Source organism: Canis aureus, chromosome 19, assembly GCF_053574225.1.
Source record: "Canis aureus isolate CA01 chromosome 19, VMU_Caureus_v.1.0, whole genome shotgun sequence".
Lineage (NCBI taxonomy): Eukaryota > Metazoa > Chordata > Mammalia > Carnivora > Canidae > Canis > Canis aureus.
The window spans coordinates 5555399-5578811 of record NC_135629.1 but is presented as its reverse complement, the minus strand read 5'-3'; the positions used below and the strand labels follow the sequence as shown (position 1 = coordinate 5578811).

The 23413-nt window shown below is 52.9% G+C and overlaps 1 protein-coding gene across 1 annotated transcript in view; it reads right to left on the bottom strand.

Moving 5' to 3' along the window:
* Positions 1–17544, bottom strand: part of SLC6A6 (solute carrier family 6 member 6) — an 85325-nt gene extending 67781 nt beyond the window's left edge. The window contains exons 1-2 of the mRNA XM_077857693.1: positions 17248–17544; positions 4112–4149 (exon numbers count right to left, since the gene is read on the bottom strand). Coding sequence (XP_077713819.1) covers positions 4112–4149; positions 17248–17540 — 331 coding nt within the window. The 5' untranslated portion in view covers positions 17541–17544. The remainder of the gene's footprint in view (positions 1–4111; positions 4150–17247) is intronic.
* Between the last annotated feature and the right edge of the window lie 5869 nt (positions 17545–23413).

The window sequence follows — 23413 nt, the reverse complement described above, 5'->3', positions numbered from 1 at the left end:
TCTCCAGGATCATGCCCTGGGCTGAGGGCGGCACTAAACCGCTGAGCCACCCAGGTTGCCCTAGCAGGTTATTTTTGTAAATAAAGTTTTACTGGTATAAAATGACACCCGCTCATTTGCATTTTGTCTGTGACTGCATTCTGGGTATAAGTGCAGATGTGAGACCATCTGAGATCAGTGGAGGTAAAACCACAAGACCCTAAAACCAAAATATATCCTACCTAGCCCTTTAAAAAAATATCTGCTGACCCTGACTTAGAAGATCGATACCCAGAAAAACGCTAAGAAATCTGATTGGGAATGGGGGTGGGAAGCTGGCTCCCAAACACGGCCACACGGTGAGTTCAATTTTAAAAGGCAAAATGTAAATAATGCATATTCACCCACACATTTACAAATGCACTGTTAGGTGGTTATGTCTCCATGGCAGGAAAGGAGATGAATTTTATTTTCTTCTTTTGACTTTTCTGTGCTCTCCAACTTTTCCCTATTAAAACTACATTACTTCCGGGACACCTGGGTGGCTGGCTCAGTGGTTGAGTGACTGCCTTCAGCTCAGGGCGTGATCCTGGGGTCTTGGGATCGAGTTCTGAATCAGGATCCCCACAGGGAGCCTGCTTCTCCCTCTGCCTATGTCTCTGCCTCTCTCTCTGTGTCTATCATGAATAAATAAATAAAATCTTTTAAAAAATACATCACTTCCCAACACTAGAAGAAATGGTAATTATGTGGCCCAACAGAAGTGTTAGCTAATGCTACAGTGACAATCACACTTTGCAGTAGAAATGTATCAAATCAAAATGTTTTCACACCTTAAACCTAGAGACTGTTGCATGTCAAATTATCTCAATTTTTTTTAAATGTATCATTTTTATGATCAGGGCAGACAGACAGTAAATATCATTTTCTCACTGTCTTGGCTCCTCCAGGGAGCCAGTGAAGAGAGTGTCGCTGTCACTGGAGGGGTCACAGGTCTGCTGTATGAACACTCCCTCCCCTGCCTGAGTTTACAACCTGGAGGGATCTGGGAGGGGGCGGGGGAGCAGGCCCCTGCAGCTAAAATGACCACAGACACCCAAAAGGGTAGATCTGATTTCAGCAGAGGCAAATGAGGGGACTGAGCTAAGGGATCCTGCCAAGGGGGATGAAATTAGAACATGTACGGGGGTGCTCCATACTGATTTTGTTAGGCCTGTTGAGTGCTTCAGGGACAAAGGGACCCTTACCCCTGATACCATACATGCTTTCTAATCCTCCTGGGTGCTGCTATTGGTCCATCTTACAGGTGGGAAAGCCAAGGTTTTGAGTCCAGTGATTCTCCTCTCAAGGCCACAATGCTGGCATAGGACGGAGCCAGGGGTTCGAATCCAGAACTGCGTGATATTCCAGCTCCACGGACTTCCCACTGCCAGCAATCACAGTTTTGGCCGGTTCCTTAACAGCTCCAAGTCTGTTGAACAACCGTCAAACGCCCACCTCTCAATCACCTCCCTGCTGCGCGCCTTGAGGGGCTGTGAGTGTCTGTCATCTGGTTCCTCAGGTTCCTCAGACGGGAGCCTGGAGGCCTCTGTAAGAGGGCCACACACCTACACGCCTGGGAGTGCTCCCTAGTGACCACCGCCTTCCCTCCAAATCCTGCTGCCTGCCGTGTCACATGGCCCGGGAGCCCTTCCAGAAAGAATAAACCCAAAGGGCCATGTGGAGGAGGCGTCATACAGGCCTGAGAGCAAACCCACTTCTCAGCCTCTGCTGTGTCTCCTGTGAAATGGGCTCCCACCAACTGTGGGTGGATCAGCACACCTAGTAGGAGAGGCTTCTATCTGTTTATTGCCCGGAAAATCACCAGCCCAGCTGGGGGCTGGGAGCCTTGCACAAGACTCTTTATCTGGAAGCAGAACTCACTCAGTGCACTCCAGCTTTGCAGCAGCAGGCATCTCATTCCTGGTCTGCCCCAGGCTACTTATTAACGAGCACAAGGCCTTGGGAATGGGCTGGCCTAGGAGTCTGGTCCCAGCCTGGGGGGAGGAGAGAGCAGGGCTGGCACCAGGGTCAGAAGAGGTGGGGTTCAGATCCTTCCTACCTGGGTGACCTTGGGAGGAGGGAATTCACCTCCCCGTGCCTCAGTTTCCCCATCTGTACAATGGAGATACTATCAGTGTCTAACTTATAGGGCTATTTTGAGGACTGAGTCTCTAAAGTGCCTGGCGGTACCTGACACACAGTAAGCACTCAATAAATGTACCTGCCATTTTTACAAAAAGAACAGCAGCACCCACATCCTAAGACTCTTGTGGGCTAAAACGTGCTGCTGCTTTAGGTGCCATAACTAGCATGCTGTTAAAGAGTTTAATAAATGCTCATGATCACTCTTACTGACATTGGTGAGCAGTATGGTAATGACTCTGGAGTTTAATAAATGCTCATGATCACTCTTACTGACATTGGTGAGCAGTATGGTAATGACATGGACTAGGACATCTCCATGCCCACTCAGCAGCTAGCCAGGGAGGTGTCCTGAGCCACCAGGGATATGCCTGCCTGATGGCACAGCATAAAGAACAGGTCTCCATGGGGTCATGTGGCCTGGTGGGGGGGTTGTTGATGATTGGGTCAGGCCCACTATAGGCAGCAGAGGGCCAGGGTCTCAGGGCCTTTCTCCCAGTCCTGGCTTCTTAGGTGTCCCCACATCAGCCAAACTCCAAATCTGGACCAGTAAGAGCTGGGTCAAGGCACTACCTTCCCTCCTGGGAGAAATTTCTACCCAAGAAGCCAGGGTGGTTTGCACATTCTAGAGTAGAGTCTACTAGTGAGTCATGAAATCAACTTAAAGGGTCAGGACAATCCTTTTTTTTTTTTTGGACAATCATTTTTACAAAAGAGAACAGACTAGAACAGAGCCCTAAAGATGTTGAAGTTGCGGGTTTGTGAGACTGGTTTCACTTTCAAGTGTGTGTATGGGCGAACACACAGGGTATCCTGTCGTAAAATCTATTCCTTACTGAATGTCAGAACAAAAAAGACTTTCAAAGTAAAGATGTTTTAAACCAAGGTGAAGAAGTAATCTGCAGAAAACTCAGGTTCCTGCCCCATTTATAAAAACACTGTGATCCTGAACCAATGGGGGGGGGGGGGGGTTAGCTTCTGTAAATATGAGACAGTCAGCAAAACGTCATTAACATTTGTAGATTAGATAACAAAATTGTGTCAATGTTAAATGTCCTGGGGTTGATAACTGCATGTGCTTATTTAAGAGAATGAATGGCCTTGCTCTTACGAAATACAGTCAAAGGATTAGGACTAAAGGGGCATCATGCCTGTAATTTACTCCCTAATGAGTCAGCAAAAAAAAAGTATTAATGTGACTATTTTGATAGCATACATACATATAGAGAGATGAAGCAAACGTAGCAAATGTTAACAATGGGAAAATCTAAGTGAAAGGTATACAAGAGTTCACTGTATTCTCCATTCCACTTTTCTGAAGGTTTTCAATTTTTTAAAAAGAAAAAGTTTAGGGGCACCAGGGTGGCTTAGTCAGTTGAGCGTCCAACTCTTGGTTTCTGCTGGGGTCAGGATCTCATGGGTGGTGGGGAGGGGCTCTGCACTCAGCAGGGAGTCTGCTTGTAGGTTCTCTCCCTCTGCCCCCTCCCCCCTCACGCATGCTCACTCTCTCTCAAATGAACAGGTCTTTAAAAAAGAAATAAGTAAAAAGTTTAATAATGAGACAATTGGGACAGTGGCCCCAAGTCCTGATAGGAGCATCCTATCAGTACTGGGAGCCAAGCATCTCACCCTTTTATGTGTGTCTGACCCCAATCCTCAGAATTAACTCAAGAAGCCCCCTATCACTGCTCGGTGGCAAAGCCAGGATGGGGTCCAGGCCAGACTCCAAAATCAGTGCTCAGCATTTGTAGGGTTGCCTCCCCTACACAGTGAGGCATAGGTGGCCAACCGGGGCCATAAACCCAACACCCAGAGGTGACACATGGACAAGGTCCCAAAGCCCTGGGCATTCTGCTTCCTCCTCCTCAAGCGTGAAGGAGACACTGAGATCCTGGGCACCCCACACTGGTGAGACGGCAACACCATGGGGAGGTCAAATGCCACTTACGTTTTGGAGGCTCCTCAGCAAAAGTTGTTGTTCTGGACCTAATACAACGAGAGGAAGCAAAGAAGAAAAGATCTGGTCAGGTTGTGACTGTATGCAGGGCTTGGGATCTTCTACGTGTGACTGTCCAACTCACACACACTGGGAGAGGACAAGTCAACACCCAGTGGGGCCAGGGCTGGGAAAACCAGGGTGCACAGGCGCCCATGCACACATGCATGCTCACACACACACATGCAGACACAGACCCACGAGTTCACATACAGGTGCACCCACGCACACACATCCACACTTGCTCACATACCCAGCTCCTCAAACTGTCAGCAGCGAGGACTGCTGGCAGCCTATGCCGGGGACTGCAAACATAAGCCACTGCCATTGCCCTAGCCTGCCCCAGAAGCCTGCACTCCCAGGGGCACCATACCAGCCTGGTCACAGGCCCAAGTCTGTGAATGACTGTGTCCCTGTAAGCAAAGGGACACATCAAGACAAGACAGAGGGGCTGAGGGAGGCCTGGGGGCCCCAGACTCTTGGAGAATATGATAATTCATCGACTGGTTAAAGGCTCCAGGAATCACAGTGCCAAGGAAATCTGTTGAACTTCGCTGAGTCAAGCAGTTGCCAAATGTCATTGACCCCAGAAGGCTTTTTTTTTTTTTTTTTTTTTTTAAAGTAGAACACCTCCTGTTCTTTGGCACTCGGTTTGGGAAAAAATGCAAGTCGAGGAAGATCACCTCTGCCCCTCTCATTCCACCAGCAGAGCTTTGCTGGAAGGCTCCCCTGGTTTCCTAGAATATAAAAATGCAGAAAACCAGGAAATGGTTTCTTATCAAATAAGATCACACATTTCAATGAACAGGTAAATGGATTAACAGTGCAGGGAACGGAGTAGCTGTGGGAGGGCAGAAAGAGGCCTGTAGGGTAGACAAGTGTTTCCTCAATGTACCTGAGGCCCTTCCTTGGACTCAGACACATGGCCTCAGCAAGTCTACAGAGCTCCCTCCCCCCAAATTAGACAAGCTCATTACTACATTAGGGCCCCCACATTCAACGGGCTCCTATAGGTGCCCAGTGTTCAAGGCACTGTGGGGTAGCAATATTCAGTCAGTAATTTCTTAAGGGGCACCTGGCTGGCTCAGTCAGTAGAACATGCGACTCTTGGTCTCAGGGTGGTAAGTTTGAGCCCCATGCTGGGTGGAGAGATTACTTAAATATATATATATATTTTTTTATAAGATTTTATTTATTCATGAGAGACACAGAGAGAGAGGCACAGACACAGGCAGAGGGAAAAGCAGGCTCCATTCCATGCAGGGAGCCCAATGTGGGACTCAACCCCGGGTCCCCAGGACCCTCCAGGAGGGTGGCCAAAGGTGGCACCAAACCACTGAGCCACCTGGGCTGCCCCAAAATAAAATATATATATTTAAAATTTATTGAGCCCCTACGATGTGCCAGGCACTGCTTCAGGTACTAGAACACAGCTGAGGTCCCTGCTCTACAACCCCACAACCCCACGGTAATGGCCAACATGTGACACAGATACCACAGAGGATTCATTTTCTGGGTGGACACATGGCATTGTAAAGGCTGGGGTGGGTTAGTAATGCCTGCAACAGGTGTAGGTGCTGTGGCAACGTGTAACTTGCTATCCTGGACTATACCATGGGAAGAGGGACAAAGAAAAAGATGAAGGTGGCATGTTTAATGCACAATTATAAGCATAATGTTAAGGGAACCAGGAAAAGGAGTATAATTCTATCTGGCCTGAGATCTAAGCAGTTGTGTGAGGGCAACCCAGCTCAAAGAGGAGGACAAGAATGGCACTAAGTCCCTGTGGATATAGCCTGCTGGCACCCATGCCACTTCTTCTGGGGGCAGCCTCACATCTCTTCCACCTGGAGACACATGCTTACCCACTCTCAGCCCATGGGGTCCTGGGTGGGCATGTGAGCCAGGCCTAGCCAACCAGAGGGGCTGTGACAATTGGCTCAAGGATAAGCACCTGACCAAGGCTGGACAATGAGAGGGAATGACAGGGGCTTGTGCAAAAAATATTGGAAAAAAAAAAAGGCTCTTTCTAGACTGAGATGATTCTGCTGGGAGGGGAAGCATCCTATGCAGCTGAGAGTACCCCAAGGAAGATAAAACCAACACAGGAGCCCAGAAATGGAGAGAAAGAAACGGAGTCCCAATGACATAGCTCAGCACCTGGATCCAGCCATGCCTGAAGTATGCCTGAAGTTCGGGATTTTCAGTTAAGAATCCGTAAATGTTTTTTTCCTTCTTTCTTCCCCTCCCTCTCTCCTTCTTTCCCTCCTTTCTTTTTTTAAAAAATAGTTTGAACAGGGGGATCCCTGGGTGGCTTGGCGGTTGGCGCCTGCCTTTGGCCCAGGGGATGATCCTGGAGACCGGGGATCGGGTCCCACATTGGGCTCCCTTCAGGGAGCCTGCTTCTCCCTCTCTCTGTGTCTCTCATGAACAGATAAATAAAATCTTTATAAATAAATAAATAAATAAATAAATAAATAAATAAATAAATATAGTTTGAACTGATTTTTGCCACTTGCAACTCTAAGAATCCAGACCTATGCCTTGCCTCAGGTATGTTGTATAACTTTATGCATGCCCCTTTACCTGATGTTTAGGCCATCAGAAAACTGGGGAATAGAATGACCCCCTGCAGCCCTGGTACTCTCAGCCCTTAGCAAAGATTGGGACTGACCCTCCCTGATGACCTCTGGGCATTTGGCCAGAGATGGAGAAATCAGCCCTTCTCAAAGTTAAGCCTGGAGGGCTTCTTAAAACTTGGTAGGCCCCACTCCCAGGGCCTGAGTCAGCAGGTCTGGGGTGGGGCCCTGATTCTACATTCTAACAAGCTCCCAGGTGATGACCAGACCGCACATCCTGCGACCACAAGTTCGAGAACCTAGATTCTAAATCTGTTCTACTCTTCCTGGGTGCTTGGGGCAGATGCCTGGTGCAAAAATAAAGCCCCAGCCAAGCACATCTCAGCAACCCTTGTCTTCAAGCAGATCCCCAGTTGCAAGGATGAACCTGTACTTGAACAACTAATGCACCAGCTCCCAGCTTCCACATATCCCACTGCCAATGTTTCCAGCCGGCCCTCCACCCTGGGATTCATCTAAAAAATGAGGTCGTAAGAGTGACAAGGCCCCACGCTGGTCTTCTAGGAGCTGTGAGCATCCCCCAACGGCTCCCCACACCAGGCGGCTGCCAGCAGCAAGTCCCACTTCAGACCTGATCCTGACACACTGCCTCAGGCTGCCCTGCTGTCAGCACCGCCTGGCTGGCCCTGGGCTCTCCCTGATTTACATCCGACTTGGCTGCCTTGAAATGCCTCCTGTGGCTTTTGGACCGTGGACACTGTTCAGTAGAAAACGGCTTCCCCACCAGCATCCTTTCCAAAGTGGCGCTGGCCCAGAGGGCCTGGCCTGGCCTGGCTCAGCCACCTCCCAGCTGTGTGGCCTCAGGCAAGTTACGTGAGGTCTCTGGGGCTTCAGCTTTCGACATGCAAAATAGGAATAATGGTATCTCTTGTGATGGCCAGGGAGATGATGCTTTCCAGGCACCCAAGGGCTGTGATTTACCTCTTTTACTCAGAGTGTGGTTCCCAGACCAGCAGCATTGACAGAGCTTAGGGGGTGGTTAAAAATGCAGGATCTCAGAGCCCCGTTCAGTTCTCTCGCCTAGAAAAAGGCATCTGAACAAGCTCTCAGGTGACGTCTTGGGCTTAAGTCTGAGGAGCACTGGTATGTCATCATCATTGCTGTTGTTACCATATCCCAGGACAGAGCCAAGATGTGGCAACGACCCCTGAGCCTGGGAGAACTGCAAGCAGGGGTCAGAGGTAACTGAAAGGTTGGAGAGGGAAGAAAACCTCTCCTGTGCCTCTCAGCCTCCCAACTACCGAGGAGCCTCTCCACGGCTCAGGGGAGGCTGGCTGCATCCTGCAAAGAGACTTAGCAAACGGGTACTGATCACTGGACTTCACTCACAGGCTCAGCCAAGGTAACAAGATATACTGAAAACATTCCAGGTCTCAGATTTAGGGCTTCACTTTCGGGCAGGCAGTGTGGCTGCCTCTGATCCTCCCGCAGAAGGCTGAATCTTTAGCATTTCAAGGAGGCAAATTATCCTCTCTGCCTGGAGTCCCTCCCCCCGCCCCAACTCACAGCAGCTTGACCACAGAGGGGCTGTGGGGGAAGGTGGGAAAGGTGGGGAAGGTGGGGGCCTGCTGTGGGGGTGCACTGCGAGCCCTACCTGAAGCCCTACCTGGAGCCCTACCTGGAGTGGGGTGGGGGTTGCCTGGAGTTCCCCACTCCAGCCTGGAACTGCCCTGGTGAAAGCACTAAGGATTCCCACAGGAGGGTTATAAACATAAAGCCCGCCTCCGTGAATCTGTCTCCTGTGCTGCGGCCAGCCCTGGTGAATGAACAGAGCAGAATGCTTCCACCTGCTAGAGATCCACTGTCAAGACGTTTCCATGCCTCCAGAGCCAGACCAGACCTAACTGAGGAAGCAGCCAGTTGGAGGTGGGAGGCACTGGGCATCATGCTGGAGAGCCCAAGGGGGACTGCCAAGTGGAATGGAAGGAAGTTCAGGGACACCGGACAATGACCAGATGCAGATACAAAAAACAAACAAACAAAAATCCAGGGATGCCTGGGTGGCTCAGTGGTTGAGCATCTGCCTTCAGCTCAGGGTGTGATCCCAGAGTCCCCACATCGGGCTCCCTATAGGGAGCCTGCTTCTCCCTCTGCCTGTGTCTCTGCCTCTCTCTGTGCCTTTCATGAATAAATAAACAAAATCTTAAAAAAAAAAAATCCACATTGAAAAATACTGGCTTGAAGTATAAAACTCCATGTGGACAACACAAAGCATGCCTGTCGTCCAGAGCTGTCCCTGGGAGACCATTTTGCAGCAACTGGTAGTGTTTTTTCGGGCCTGGGACTTGATCTTGCATCCAAACCCTCGTGCCCCATGCTGCTGCAATAATTCATTAAACTATTTCATGGTCAGCTCCATGAGGGTATTGGTCTGTCTGATTTTCCTGTCACATCCCTGGGGCCTAGAACCAAGACATACGGATGATGATGGATGAATAAAATTTCCAAGCCCAGACCCACTCAGATGTTTAAACTATAGGCTCTCATTTTAGAGCAGACGGAATCAGACAGCCTTTTGGGTGTGTGCTGAGCACCTACTGTGTGCCAGGCCCTATGCCGGACACTGGAGCCTCTATCCCTCCCCTGATGTGATCTCAACCAGGTGAAGAGATAAAAGGGAAGATCACAAAGATGTGAACTCTGCCCTACAGAGGCTCTGAGCAAGGTGAGATAATGTACACTTTGTCTCATCTGATCCTTTTTGAGTGCTTACTATGTGCCAGGCACAGTCACAGGGCTGAAGGAAAGCCTCATGAGTGGGCAACTTCAAGATGGCCCTGGAAGAGGGGAAAGAAGAAGAGAAGGGAGAGGAGCACCTGGCTGGCTCAGTCCGTAGAGCATGCAACTCTTGATCTCAAAGTTGTGAGTTCGAGCCCCACGTTGCCATGGAGCCTGCTTTAAAAAAAGAAGACGACAAAGGGAGGAAGGGCCTTGTGGACTGAGCGTGGGCAGAGGCAAGAGAGCCCGAGGCTTGTTTAAGAGCAGAAACCAGCCAAATCGTGAGGAGGTGGGGAGAAGTGGTAGCAGATGAGGGTAAACACTGGCCAGGAGCCAGATCCCCAGGCTCCAATGTCAGGCTAAGAAGTGTGAACTTGACTTCACAAAGCACTAGGGAGCCACCGGGAGCCTCGGAGCAGGACAGTGGCATGCCCACAGACCATACAGACAGGTGCCCGGAGGCACAGGGGCTGGCAGGGGGCCAGTTGTTTCAAGCTGTAGGGAAACCCACCCAGAGAGGAGATACCAAGCACCATCTTGGTGAGAGCGTGACTGTCCCTGAAATCATGGTCCCGTCTTCAGTGAAGCCTACGCAGCCATCACCCCAGGGGCCGGTCGGCAATGGGGCACGAGGGCAGAGCCCTCGGGACTGCCCCCTTCTGGTGCCCTGCACTCCTGGAGCAGGACTCCGCTGAAATCCACTACACGCGTCCACCGCTCACCCACCCCCCAGGGAACAGGCAACCTGGCGTGGGTTAGACTTTCTGCTGGAAAGGGCCGGTGGACCATGGCAGGGAGTGGCTTAGCACTTAGGAGCTGTGGGGAAGGGCAGGTCTCTCGGAACGCCCACCCTAGGGACCCCTCAGAGATGTGGCCCAAGCTTCTGCTTAATGGGGAGGCTAGGGAGGACCCAAGCCAGCAAAACCAGAACTCAGCTCTCCTGCCCTCCAGCCCTCTTGCAATTGCCTTGATTCTATTCCGCACCGTCGCCAGGAGCCAGAGGGGCCCGCGGGAGCCAGCGGTCCTGCCTTCCAGGAACCCCCACCCCGGCTTCTGCAGGGGTCTCCCGAGCAGCCGAACCCCAAGGGATCTTTTGGATGGGTGCATCTTTGTCCTCTCACTCCCCCTTCCCATCAGCTGGGATAAAATTTGGATCTGAATTGTGAACGTGATCATCAGGAGTTTGAGACAGAGGCTAAAACAGTGCCTTGGCATTTACCTGTTCAACAGAATCCCCGAGCGGAGGGTGAGTGGGGGAAGAACCGCAAGCTTGTGAACAATGGCCCCTTGATAGCTTATCGGCCTCGCTGGGACCTCGGTCTCTGATCCAGAAAGTGGACGGGCGGGAAGGCTTAACCCAAAGCTCCCGAAGTCTCCTCGCTCCCCGGCCAATGGACCACTCTCCCTCAGATCTTCCCCACGTTTTGCTGCCTGGACCACTGCCTGCCCTTGGCATAAGCCTCCTGGAATTGTTCATTAACCTCTTCCTGATAGAGATCTTCTCCCCTTCCGTGAGACTGAGCCACTTGAGCTCCAGGGCCGGTTTTTTTTTTACCGTCCCTCCCCTCCCAGCCTTGGCGCCCTGCCTGACACCCAGTAGGTGCTCAGGAAGCCTCTGCAGCGCCACCAGTGGGATCAGGACGGGCTCCGGTTCTACGTCGACCTCCCGTTTCCCACCGGTGTGAGCCTCAGCAGGGCACTTTGCTGAGGCTGCGTGAACTCATCCAGAAGATGGGGGTACAAACCCCAAGTCAGGCACACGGCTTATAAGCAGGAAGGGAGATAAGGCATCTCAGGTGCTCGATAAACATCAGCTCCTTCCCATCTCAGAATGCCGAATGGCCCCGGCCTGCTTCGTGGCCCACCTTCAGGGGAAGTTCAAAGTCGCCGGCTGGGAGCTTTGCATTCCCTGAGCTGGCGGCGCTGGCGCTGGCGGTGATTAAGGCAGGCCACACTAGGTCAGCGAGTCCCAAATGCAGACTCAGGATGGCCTGGGAGAGCCGTGTGTTCTGAGGAGGGGTGGCTCCACAATGGTCCGTTGTTTGAAGGCTGAGTGGCGGGACCAAGAACGGGATGATGCCATTTTCAATGACACCGAAACGAAACTCCAGCTAGCTTGCTGGACACATCCTCCTAAGTAGCCCCAGGTCAAAGAGGAAATCAAAACTGAAATGAATACTGATCTAGAAAGTAATAAAAGGGAAAATAAAAGTCCACAGAGACAGCCGAGGGATACGGGTAAAGCTGTATGCAGAGGAAAATGTATAATCTTATGGGTCTTTATTGTCATTAAAGAAAGACAGACAAATTGACATACAGAGGAGGAGAGTGCACTTTTTTTTAATGATCTTTATGGATCACTTTTAGTTTATACAGTTTTGTATTGCTTGAGGTGTATTATTTTTGTAACTAAAACAATTCTTTGATAATTTCTCATAAAGTTAACGTTTACCGGGTGCCTGGCGGCTCAGTTGGTTAAGCATCTGCCTTTGGCTCAGGTCATGATCCCAGGCTCCCTGCTCAGCGGGGAGCCTGCTTCTCCCTCAACCTCCCCTTCCCCCAAATAAAATCTTTTTTTAAACAATTTTATGTTTGATTTTTAAAAGATTTTATTTATTTATTTATTTATTCATGAGAGACACAGAGAGAGAGAGAGGCAGACACAGGTAGAGGGAGAAGCAGGCTCCCTGTGAGGAGCCCGATGCAGGACTCGATCCCAGGACCCCAAGATCATGTCTTTAGCCAGAGGCAGACGCTCAACCACTGAGCCACCCAGGTGCCCTAAATAAATAAAATCTTAAAAAAAAAAATTGACAGCTATCTACCCTAGGACCCAGCAGTTCCAGTCTGAGAGAAATGGACAATAATAAGCCAACTAAAAGACTTGCACAGGAATGTTCATACCAGCTTTATTCATCAACACTCCAAACTGGAAACACCCCAACGTCCATCAACAGGCGAATGGATAAAGATGGGTAAATCCATACAATGGAATACTATTCAGCAATAAAAGGAATCACCTCCTGATACACTCCATAGCATGGATGGATCTCAAAAACATCAAGTGGAAAGAAGCCAGACACAAAAGAGCATAGACTAGACAAGTCCATTTATATGAAGTTTTAGGCTTGGCAAAACTAATTTATGGTGACAAAAATCAGAAACTTGTCACTTATGGGAGGGGAAGGGCATGAGACAACTAATTTTCTAGGGGAGCTGGAAATATCCTCTATCTTAATCCGAATGGTAGTTACACAGATGTACAAATCTGTCAAAATTCATCAAACTGTAACAGAATCTTTGCATTTCACTGCATGTAAATCGTATCTCCATTTAAAAATATTCTTTTTAAGGGCACCTGGGTGGCTCAGTGGTTGAGCGTCTACCTTCAGCTCAAGGCATCATCCCAGGGTCCTGGGATCGAGTTCTGCATCAGGCTCACTGCAGGTAGCCTGCTTCTCCCTCTGCCTGTGTCTCTGCCTCTCTCTCTCTGTCTCTCAGGAATAAATAAATAAAATCTGGGCAGCCCGGGTGGCTCAGCGGTTTAGCGCCGCCTTCAGCCCAGGGTGTGATCCTGGAGACCCAAGATCAAATCCCACATCAGGTTCCCTGCATGGAGCCTGCTTCTCTCTCTGCCTGTGTCTCTCTGTTTCTGTCTCTGTCTCTCTCTGTGTGTGTGTCTCTCATAAATAAATAAAATCTTTAAAAAAAATAAAAAATAAATAAATAAAATCTTTTTTTTTAATCACATGATGAAATTTAAAATACAGATTCCAGGCTCCACCCCATGGGGATTGATTCAGTGTGTCCATGCTGGACCTGGGGACCTGAATTTGTAAAAAGTAACTCAGGTCATTCTATGCCTGATTAGAGTTACTGCTGCCCAACCCCTGTCCCCTATACTCCCCTTCCCTTTTATTGTTTTGGGTGATTTGCTGTTTGTACGTTGGTTTTTATAAGGGAGTTGGTTGACTCAGAGCTTTAGAAACCATTTTATTGCAATTCCCAGCAACTTCCATTCCCTCTGGCTTCTCTTGGCCACCCATAACCTGCCCCTCAGCTCAGGTTTCCAAATGAAACCTCTGACCAGGTGAGGTTAGAGGGGAAACCCCAAAGCCCCTGTCCAGGGCAGACATAATTCACCCTAAAGACTCCTGGGCTTCATGCTCCCAGGGAGCTCAGAGCCAGTAAGTTAATGGCCTGTGTACCTATTAAACAGCATGTCTGGGCCTTTACCCTGTGTTTACAAAAAGAGCTCCAGGCAAGATTCAGTGGCATGGAAAATGCTTTGTGCCCTGACCAGCAGTGGCCTGGCCACCTTCGGTTTCCTGGACCCCAGCCTAGTACCTTGCCCACCATCGGGGGTCTTCTGGGCTCCTAGGTTTAACTGGCGTCTCCCACTGCTGCCCCCAAACCCAGTCTGATGCTGTTTCTATCACTGCTGCCCTCCGAATAAAGCTCAAGCCGGTTTACCCAATGCCTAGGCCCTCCTACCACCCGGCTCCTGTTTTCTCCAGCAGGAACCCTGCAAGACTTTATCTACAAACAACCTTGGCTATTTCATGTCACTGTGCCTTTGCACCTGCTATACCCCCTGCCCAGAATGCCAGCCCATACTGTTCCTCCAGTCACAGAAGATGCCAGCTTTGACATCGCCTCCTCTAAGAAGCTGAAGTGCCTACAACCCTGCCATCGGTGCACACTCAGTCACCCGAGTCCTCACGGCACGCCTTGGAGGGCATGGTCACTGTCCTATCTCCCTCTGCACTTTGAGCACCTCGAAAGCCAATACTCTATCCCCAGTTCAGTGCCAGGCCAGAACTGACCTTAAGCAAGGTTTATTAAACAGCTAGATGAGGCACATTTAAAAAGACCTCACTTTCACATTTGAAGGCCACCCTGAGCATTTCCACAGTTCCTCCCCAGAACCCATAAATTCAAACCAACACCTGTGCCAAGTTGGCCAACACAGAGGAGTGAGATGGAGCCCCAAAGAATCTGACGCTTGCTTATGACCTCCTGCACCTGCCAAGGTGACCCTGGGCTTCCAAAGCCAGCCCTCCTCCTGCCCAGACCCCCTCCAGCTGAGGCTAAGCTAGATTCTGGGCCCTCCTTGTAATTTATTTGTCAGCTCTTTCCTATATACAGGAACGTGTTCAATGTCTCACAAGCATCTAATCATTTTGGGACCTTTGGAAGGACTTTCAGTGAAGTACGGCTCCCAAGTCCTCTGACAGGTTGACAGTCAAACCCCCAAAGTGAGGTGTTAAAAAAATACCACCCCCAGAGCCCAAACTCCCTCCTGGGGACCGACACTTGTGTAGGAAGAGTGGCAGGGCTCCCCCAGAAGGCACATGGAAGGGAAAATGAATAATGAGGGGCAGAACCGAGGTGTCAGTGGGTCCCAGGCACTCATCCTCCAACCCTGAGGATGGGAGGGGGTCTCTGTCCCTCATTTTCCCCAGGTTTCGACTGAGGTCCAAGTTCAAATCCTCAGCACATCATTGACTAAAGGTCCATGGGGCCCAAACACACAGCTGGCCAAAAGAAGACCTTTGAGGCCCGCTCCTGCCACTGCCCAATCAAGGCAAAGTCCCCTAGGCAGCTCTCAGTTTGCCCATCTCTAAAATGGGCACTTCCCACTCAGGCCTCCTGACTCTGCACAGCTGCTGTGACCCCATCGCTGCAGGTGGAGAGGGGAGGAACCGGGCAGAGGAGACCCACTGCAGCTGCATCCTGGGCCAGCATGACGGTATCCCCAAAGGACAAAAGCTCAGGAGTGCACCTTGGCCCTGCCATATACCAGTGACCTGGGACCTCGTGACACTCTCTAATCGGCAGCTACGAAGCCGAGCCCGGCTTTACAGCTTACCACAGGCTTATTCATCCTCATCTCCCTCAATCCCCTCAAGGACACAGTGAGGCTGGCACTGGCGTCCTTGCTGCCCAGACAGCCAAGCTGAGGTCCCAAGAGGCCAAGAGAATCACCCAAGGTCACCTACTGAGTAACTGAGGCACGGTAACTGATCTGAGCTCTCTGGGGACACGCTCCTACCTTTTGGTCCCCGCTGACCCCATAACCAGTCTACTTCACCCATTCTACAGATGAGGAAACTGAGCCCAACCCCCTCCAAAAGCTGCACAGGGTCAACGAGGGGCTGAGCCAGGCCTAGGACCTCTGGTTATTCTGCCAATCCCACCCCGGGGCGGGTTCTGAGCCAGGGCGCTCCGGCACGGACATCCCTCTAATCCCCCTACACCATCCTGATTAAATTCCTTCCCCTACTCCACCCCCACACCTTCTCATGCCCACCCCACACTCTCAGGATGACTCCCTGGTCGAGAGTGAGGCAGGCGGTTGCTAAGCAGTCACCCGCTCTTTCTCACAAAAATAAACTCCTTCTGGCTGGGAGACTCTGGATGAGCTCCCCTCCCTTCTAGCCAAGAAAAAAAAATTAAAAAGAAATTTTAAAAAGATCTCCTCCATGACATTTATTTGAATGCCAGCAGTGCCAAAGCGTGGGCCAATTTACCAAAGTCCAAATGGAGCCAGCCACGCGCCGCTAAACCTCAGCCCAAAGACCCTCCGTTCAAGTGTCGGGGCAGTTACTGAGCTGATTTATTTCTCCAGGCAGGAAATGGGGGCCCGGGCTACCTCCCAAGGCTTTGAGGCTGGTCCTAGGGGACGCCAGAATCTGGCAGGGGCCAGGCAGTGACCAAAATAGCCAGGCTGGTGGCCCTGCCCGGCACACACCTCCCTCTGAATGTGGGGGGCTGGGGGTGGCCCACAGGTCCCCCCCCTCCAGTTCAGGCTGAAGCTCTGGGGCCGCTGGAGAAGGTCCCTGAGATTCTCTGTCTGGCTTCCCTGGTGGGAGGGGGACGAGAACCTCTTGCTCAAAAGAGGAACCCTGCAAAGGAAGGAGAAAAGGCAAGAGGAGGATGTGTCCCTGCCTGCTGCCCACTTGGCCCCCAGCTATCCCTCGGGGCCTGTGTCCTGCCACTCAAGGCGGCTGGACGTTGGCACTGCCACCTGCACGCCACACACGGGCAGCACCCTTGGAGCCTTGCCCCCTGTCACCCCTCTCGACTCAGTGCCTGCCCTGGAGAATCAGCTCTGGCTGTCTGGCCCTCTAGGCACCAGGGACACTCCCTCAGGTGCCGCGGAGGACACACAAGCGCCTGCAACCAGGAGCCCAGAGACACGGCCACAGTCTGGGACACACACGTGCACTGCCAGGTACCCGGAGACACGGCCACATACAGACAGGTTCGCAGCAGACACACGCCGGGACACGCGAGCGCACACACCCTAGGGCACACGGCCACGGCCGCACTCAGGTATCGCAGACACCCCAGGACAGACACACAGACACGCGCGCCCCGGGACGCGGCGTACAGAGGCAGACACTGGGGCGCCCAGGGCACGCTGCTGGAGAGCTGCAGAAACAGCCCCCTCGGCCACACGGACACACGCGGGGACACGGAGATTCGTGCAGGCACCCGGCGAGACACAGGCGCCGACACGCACACGCACACGCACACGCACACCTGCCGCCTGCACGGGAAGCCCGAGCCCTTTCGCCGGGCAAACAATGAGAGCCGCGCGGCGGGGCTGAGCCGGCGGCCCCCGTCCCTCCCCCGGCGGCGAGAGGGCGCCTGCACGGGGGCTCCCGGGGGGGGCCGGGGCTGCCCGGGGCGCGGGGCGCGGGAGGGGCCCCGTCCCTCGGGTACCTGGGGCGGCCGCGGCGCCGCGCTCGGCTGCGCTCGGCTGCGCTCGGTTCCGCCGGCCGGGGCTGCCCTCCCGCTCGCTCTCGGGCCGGCGGGCTCCGCGCTCGTCGCTCGTCCGCGTGGCCGGGGCTCGGCGCTCGGGGCTCGCGGCGCTCGGGGCTCGGAGCCGGGGAGCCAGCGGGGCTGCGGCGGGGCCCGGGGGTCGGCGCTGGCGGCGGCGCGGAGGAAGCGGTAACGTGTACGCGGCTCCTTCCTGACCTCGCGTGTCTGTTGTCTGAGCGGGCTGCTCTCAGCATCACCCATCCTGCTGGGTGGAAAAATACCAGCTCGGCCGGGCCGGGGGCGGGGCGGGGCGGGCCGGGGGCGGGGCCGAGCGCCCAGCCCCGCCCCGCACGCGGACACACACACACACACACACACACACACACACACACGCGCGCGCGCGCACGCGCACACCACACGCGCGCGCGCACCGGCTCGGACAAAGGGCCCGGGCCCGCCGAGGCGCGCACACCCTCGTGCTGCACGGCGGACCGCCTCCCCGCCCGAGCGCACCGTGCGAGGAAGCCCAGGCTCGCGCCCAGCGGTGCCGCCTCCCCCCGCCTCCCCCCGCCTCCCCCCGCCTCCGGGTGAAGAGCCCCGGCCCCGGCCCCCGCCCCCGCCCCCGCCCCCGCCCCGACCTGGCCCGCCGGGGGGCCTGCGGCCCGGCGAGTGGCGAGTCCAAACCACTCCCCTGCCTCCCCGGGGGCGGGCGACCCGGTTCTCAGAACCTCGGCTTGCTCCTCCGAAAAATGGGCACAGCAGCCCCGCCCCCGCTGCCTCACCGGAATGTGATGTGAAGCGGTCACCCGACAGCTCCCGGATTCTTGGCTTTGTCCCCGCTGGGTCACCTCGGGGAGTGACTGAGGCTCTCTGTGCCTCAGTGTCCTCATCCGTAAAATGGAAATAAATGCAATAGAACCTGTGTCCTCTGGCCCCTGTGAAGATCCGAGGTTAACGGTGCAAAAAGCTCAGAACAGCTCCGGGCACTTAGAAAGTGCCAAGCTGTCCTCACCGTGACTATTTTTAAATGAAAATGGGGAATGTGCCATTATTCTTGTCCTTATTTGCGGGAGCGGCTCCTCTGAGACCATTTGCCACACGCGCGCCCTACCTGGGCCTGAGGAGCAGTGCTGTGTGACCTCCAGCTACGCCTGTCCCCTAAGAACTCTCCAGTTTCTCCTCTCACCCCCTCGCGCTCTGCACCTGGAAGGCTGTGTGGAGAAGCCTGGCTCGTTCCAGCTTTTAGACTGAGAATAAAAGAAGACACGCAGGCTCCACAGAGAGGCCTCCCCTGCATCACCCCTGGCCCAGCCTGGACCCGCTGCCTGGAGGAGCTTCGTAGCACCCTCTTCCCGGATCGGCCCCCAGGGAGGACTAAGGACGCTGAGCAGCAGGGCGGGAGAGATGACATTTATTCTCTGCCTGGTTTCCTCATTGAGGCCCCCTGCCCTCTGCTACCCTCACCCAGCTGCCCCTTCCTCCAGGAGGCACCCGACTACCTGGGGGGGGGGGGGGCATCCACTTCCAGGCTCCTCAGCGTGGTCCTCCCACTTCATGGCAACAGCACTCCTATAGGTGAGGAAAGCAAAGCTGGGGGGTGGGCGGAGGCAGCCGAGTCCTTACATCTCTCCCTTCCTTCCCCATGTGAGTGAGCCTCTTCCATGAGCTGAAGGAGCAGATGGCAAGCAAAACCCCCCCAGCCTCCCTGCGTGTGTCACTGCACACAGCACAAAGTGTCAGGTCATAACGCCGTTAAGTGACTCTGGAGAGGAGGCTTTGACTAAAGCCAAGGGGTTGAGGGGCAGGGAGGGGGAAGCAGAGGAAGCTGCCGTGCAAAAGCTTGTTGGCAAGCGTGGTTGGGCCGTAAGCAAAGGTGACGTGGGCCAGCTGGGGGTCAGAGAGTGAGCAAAGGCAGCAGAGGCCATGGGAGGAGTGAGGGGGAGGGGGGCCCATCCAGGACTGTGGTCCGGAAAGGCCCGTTGGATCCTGCAAACTGCAGGCGAGTCAGTATAATGCAGAACACAGACGAGGCTCACACACCCTGGATCTTCCTCCTTTAGATAGTAAGTTCTGAGGGGTGGGGGCTTGTTCTCTGTGCCCCCATGGAGTCCTGGGGTTCATCCGAGGGCCTGGCACACAGCAGACACCCCAGAAATGTTAGTTGCGCTTATTTCGCAGATCCTTATACAGATAGCACTTAGCTGAGTGCCCGGCACCCCAGATGCACTTGTGTGTTTCAACTCACCGAATCCTCCCAGCCACCGTATGAGGTTCATACTATTAATCTGCCCCATTTACAGAAAGGAAAACTGAGCCACAGAGAAATTAAATGACTTGTCCAAAGTCGTTCAGCTGGTACGGAGTAGAGCTGGAATTTATTATTTTTTTATAAATTTATTTTTTATTGGTGTTCAATTTGCCAACATATAGAATAACACCCAGTGCTCATCCCATCAAGTGCCCCCCTCAGTGCCCGTCACCCAGTCACCCCCACCCCCCACCCCCTCCCCTTCCACCACCCCTAGTTCGTTTCCCAGAGTTGGGAGTCGTCTCTCATGTTCTGTCTCCCTCCCTGATATTTCCCACTCATTTTTTTCTCCTTTCCCCTTTATTCCCTTTCACTTTTTTTTATATTCCCCAAATGAATGAGAACATACAATGTTTGTCCTTCTCTGATTGACTCACTTCACTCAGCATAATACCCTCCAGGTCCCTCCACTTTGAAGCAAATGGTGGGTATTTGTCTTTTCTAATGGCTGAGTAATATTCCACTGTATACATAGACCACATCTTCTTTATCCATTCATCTTTCGATGGACACCGAGGCTCCTTCCACAGTTTGGCTATTGTGGACCTTGCTGCTAGAAACATCGGGGTGCAGGTGTCCCGGCGTCAGAAAGCCAATTCAGAAGTACTATTATACAGCTACTGGTGGCTCTAGAAAAAAGCATAAAGGACTCAAAAGACTTCATGACTGCAGAATTTAGATCTAATCAGGCAGAAATTAAAAATCAATTGAATGAGATGCAATCCAAACTAGAAGTCCTAACGACGAGGGGTTAACGAGGTAGAAGAACGAGTGAGTGACATAGAAGACAAGATGATGGTATAGGTATAGAGCTGGAATTTAAACCCAAGCCAAGAAGCAGCAGCAGCAACAGGGAAAGGAGGCAGGAAGGAGAAGAGAAGCCAGGAAGTGCTCCAACCTCAACCCCAAGGAAAGCTGGCACTGAGGGTGGAGAGGTGACAGGGGATGTGCCGCAGTATAGGGTGGGATGGAGAGAGCTCCTCGTGAAGGCCAGAGACCCACCCCCAGGATGCATTTCCTCCTCTGCTGCTGCCCAGTTGTGCCACTTGGGCCTGCATGCCCACTCCCCGGGGTGGGGGGTAGGGGGTGGTCGGTGTCCTCATCCCTAATATGCTATAGTGAGTCCTGTGTCACTGAGCCACTGTGAGGAAAGGTCTCAAACTTGGGGGGGGGGGGCAGGGAACGGGTGTCTGCACTGAATCTAGTGCCCAGATGTGCTTTTTTGGCTTTAAAAGGTGTTTTTGTTTTTGTTTTTGTTTTTTAAAAAAAAAACATTTTAATTGCCATGAAGAAAAACTTGGAAGATTTCACATCTTAGAAATCTGAAGGTCTGGCTGGAAGATTTCACATTTAGAAAATGGCACGATGGAGCCCCCTGGGGCCCACTCTCTACCTGCCCAGCATCCCTGGGAGCTGAGTGACATCAGCCAGCCCCTTACCTGGTGATGCAAGATCCCCAGAGTGCCACAGTCCCCACCTGTCTGGTTCCCTCATTTATGCCACCCACCTGGCCCTGCAGGGAGCACACTGTGAAGCCCAGAGTATACATTGTGCACTGGCCTTGCCCCTTGCCAGGGGGATGGCAGCTGGAAACCCCAGGAAGACACTGTGAGCACCAAGGAGCCCAAAGTGCTGGCAGCAAGGAGGGAACTTCAAGGAAACCCAGGCAGAGGTTTCCTTCAGAAGCCACATACTAGTCTGAAATCCCATTGGGACTAACTCCTGCCATTTCAAGAATGAAAATTGATTGCCAGGAGAGCTCACGGAGGGCCTGTGAGGAAAGGTGGCTGCGTTTCAGGCTTTAGTCTCCAGTCCTTAACTTAAAGGCGGTGGATTTGATTTTGAAAAGGTTCCTGGTAATGCTTTTTTCAGCAACTGGCAATAATAAAATAAAACCGATCCAGGACTTTAAACAAAATCTTTAGTCCCTTGCCAGAGAATCGTTTGTCTCATCTATCAGGCGACCAACAAGAGTTGTCCAAATGGTTGCTGGAGGTCTAACTGTGTCAGGCCATCTGGCCAGGGCCGACCAGCCCCTCCGCACTAGCCCTGCCGAGGGGCATCCAGCCAGCCTCTCAGGACATCATTCCCTGAAGAGACAGAGACAGTGAAGGGACTGTCAAGTGGTCCCCATCCTGGGCACCTTTTCCTGGGCAAACTCCATGTGTCCACACTGCTGGATGTGTGTAAATGGACCCCTGTACCATAGAGGCTTTAGCAGAGCATCTGGACCTTCGGGAATCTGCTTCCCACCTGCCCATCCTCCTCTTGCTTGCTTGCACATCTCAGTTTCATCTGTCATGAGCTGTGTGACCTAGATTGAATTATTGGAAAAAACAAACAAACAAATAGCTCTGTGCCTCAGTTTCCCAATTTGTTAAGCTAGGCTAACCATAATCTCTATGCCCCAGGTTGTTGTGGGAATTAAGTGGAGAAGATTCATACAGAGCCTGGTGCCGGGCACACAGTCTAACGTCGGGGTAACCAGAATGCCTGCTGACTTTGCCCACATGGGCTCTGAGCTTTCCCACCTTCCAGCCTTCCTCCATGCTGTTCCCATCCCCAATGCCCTTTGCTCATTGTCCTCCTTCAACCGGGCCTCAGCCAATCTTGGAGCCCCAGACTGGGAGTACCCATAAGCCAGGTAGCCCTAGCAGCACCTGGGATGGGGGCCTGGAACATAGAAGATCCCAGGAAATGGTCGCCTATACGTGGCAAGCCTCCGAGGACTCCCTTTATCGTCTCCCTTGACAGGACCAAATCTGTCCCCACGGACCAGAGAGGTGTCAGGGCAGGGGACAGACATTCAGGGTGTGTGTGTTTATTCATTCGCTAATGCAATGCTGCAGATCCATTCCAGACCAAGCTACCGTGGTCTCCCTTCCGGTGACTGCAAGGGCCTCCTTCCTGGCTTTCTGGCTTCCTCTCCTGCCCACCGGCCCACCTCCAATGAGCAGCCTGAGGGGTCCTGGGTCTCTCTTCCACGGCTGGCGGGGGAATGGAATGGCACAGCCACCGTGGAAAACAGTTCAGCAATTTCTTATAAGGTTAAACATCCACTTAGCCACAGCCAGCAATTCTATGCCTAGGCTTTGACCGAAGAGAAATGAAAACATACATCCACACAAAGATTTGTGTAAGAATGTGAATGGCAGCACTCTTCATAATAGCCAAAAAAAAAAAAAAAAAAAAAAAAAAAAAACGGAAACAGCCTTGGTTGCGTAACACCCACAGGAGAACGGAAAAACAGACAAACAGATGAAGGACTCCAGAGATGTGCAAAACCATAGGGGGATCTCCAGAACACCAGGCCCGCACACCACAGCGCCGGCGTCTCCACCAGGCCAAGTGCTGGAGCCTGGCTGGTGGCTGCCTTGGTGGGGGGGGGGGGGGAGCTGGCCGCAAGCCCCCCCCCCACCCACCCAGGCCCTCCTGAGGGCAGAAACCAGCCTGTGTCTTGAGCATTGGCATACACATGCCAACGCCCGCCCGGGAGCTGTGTCCTTTTAGCTAGGTGCATTCCACGCAAATGCAAAGCATGCTCAGTAAAAATCAAGACAGATCCTCAGACTCACCCCTTCCTCCTTCCTGCCTGGAGCCACTGGACACCCCGCACCACGCTGACACTAAGCCCGCGCCCCTGCCCTCCCGCACTGCTCTCCTGCCCCCCTCCAAGCCTGCTCCTCAGCGGCTGGCCTTTGCTTTGGCTGCCCACTCCCCGGCCCCGCCAAGACGGTCCCCTCAGCCCTTTCCAGGGTGGGCTCCTTCCCATTCTTTAGGCCTCGGCACCAGTGTCTCCTCCCTAAAGACCTTGCCCGA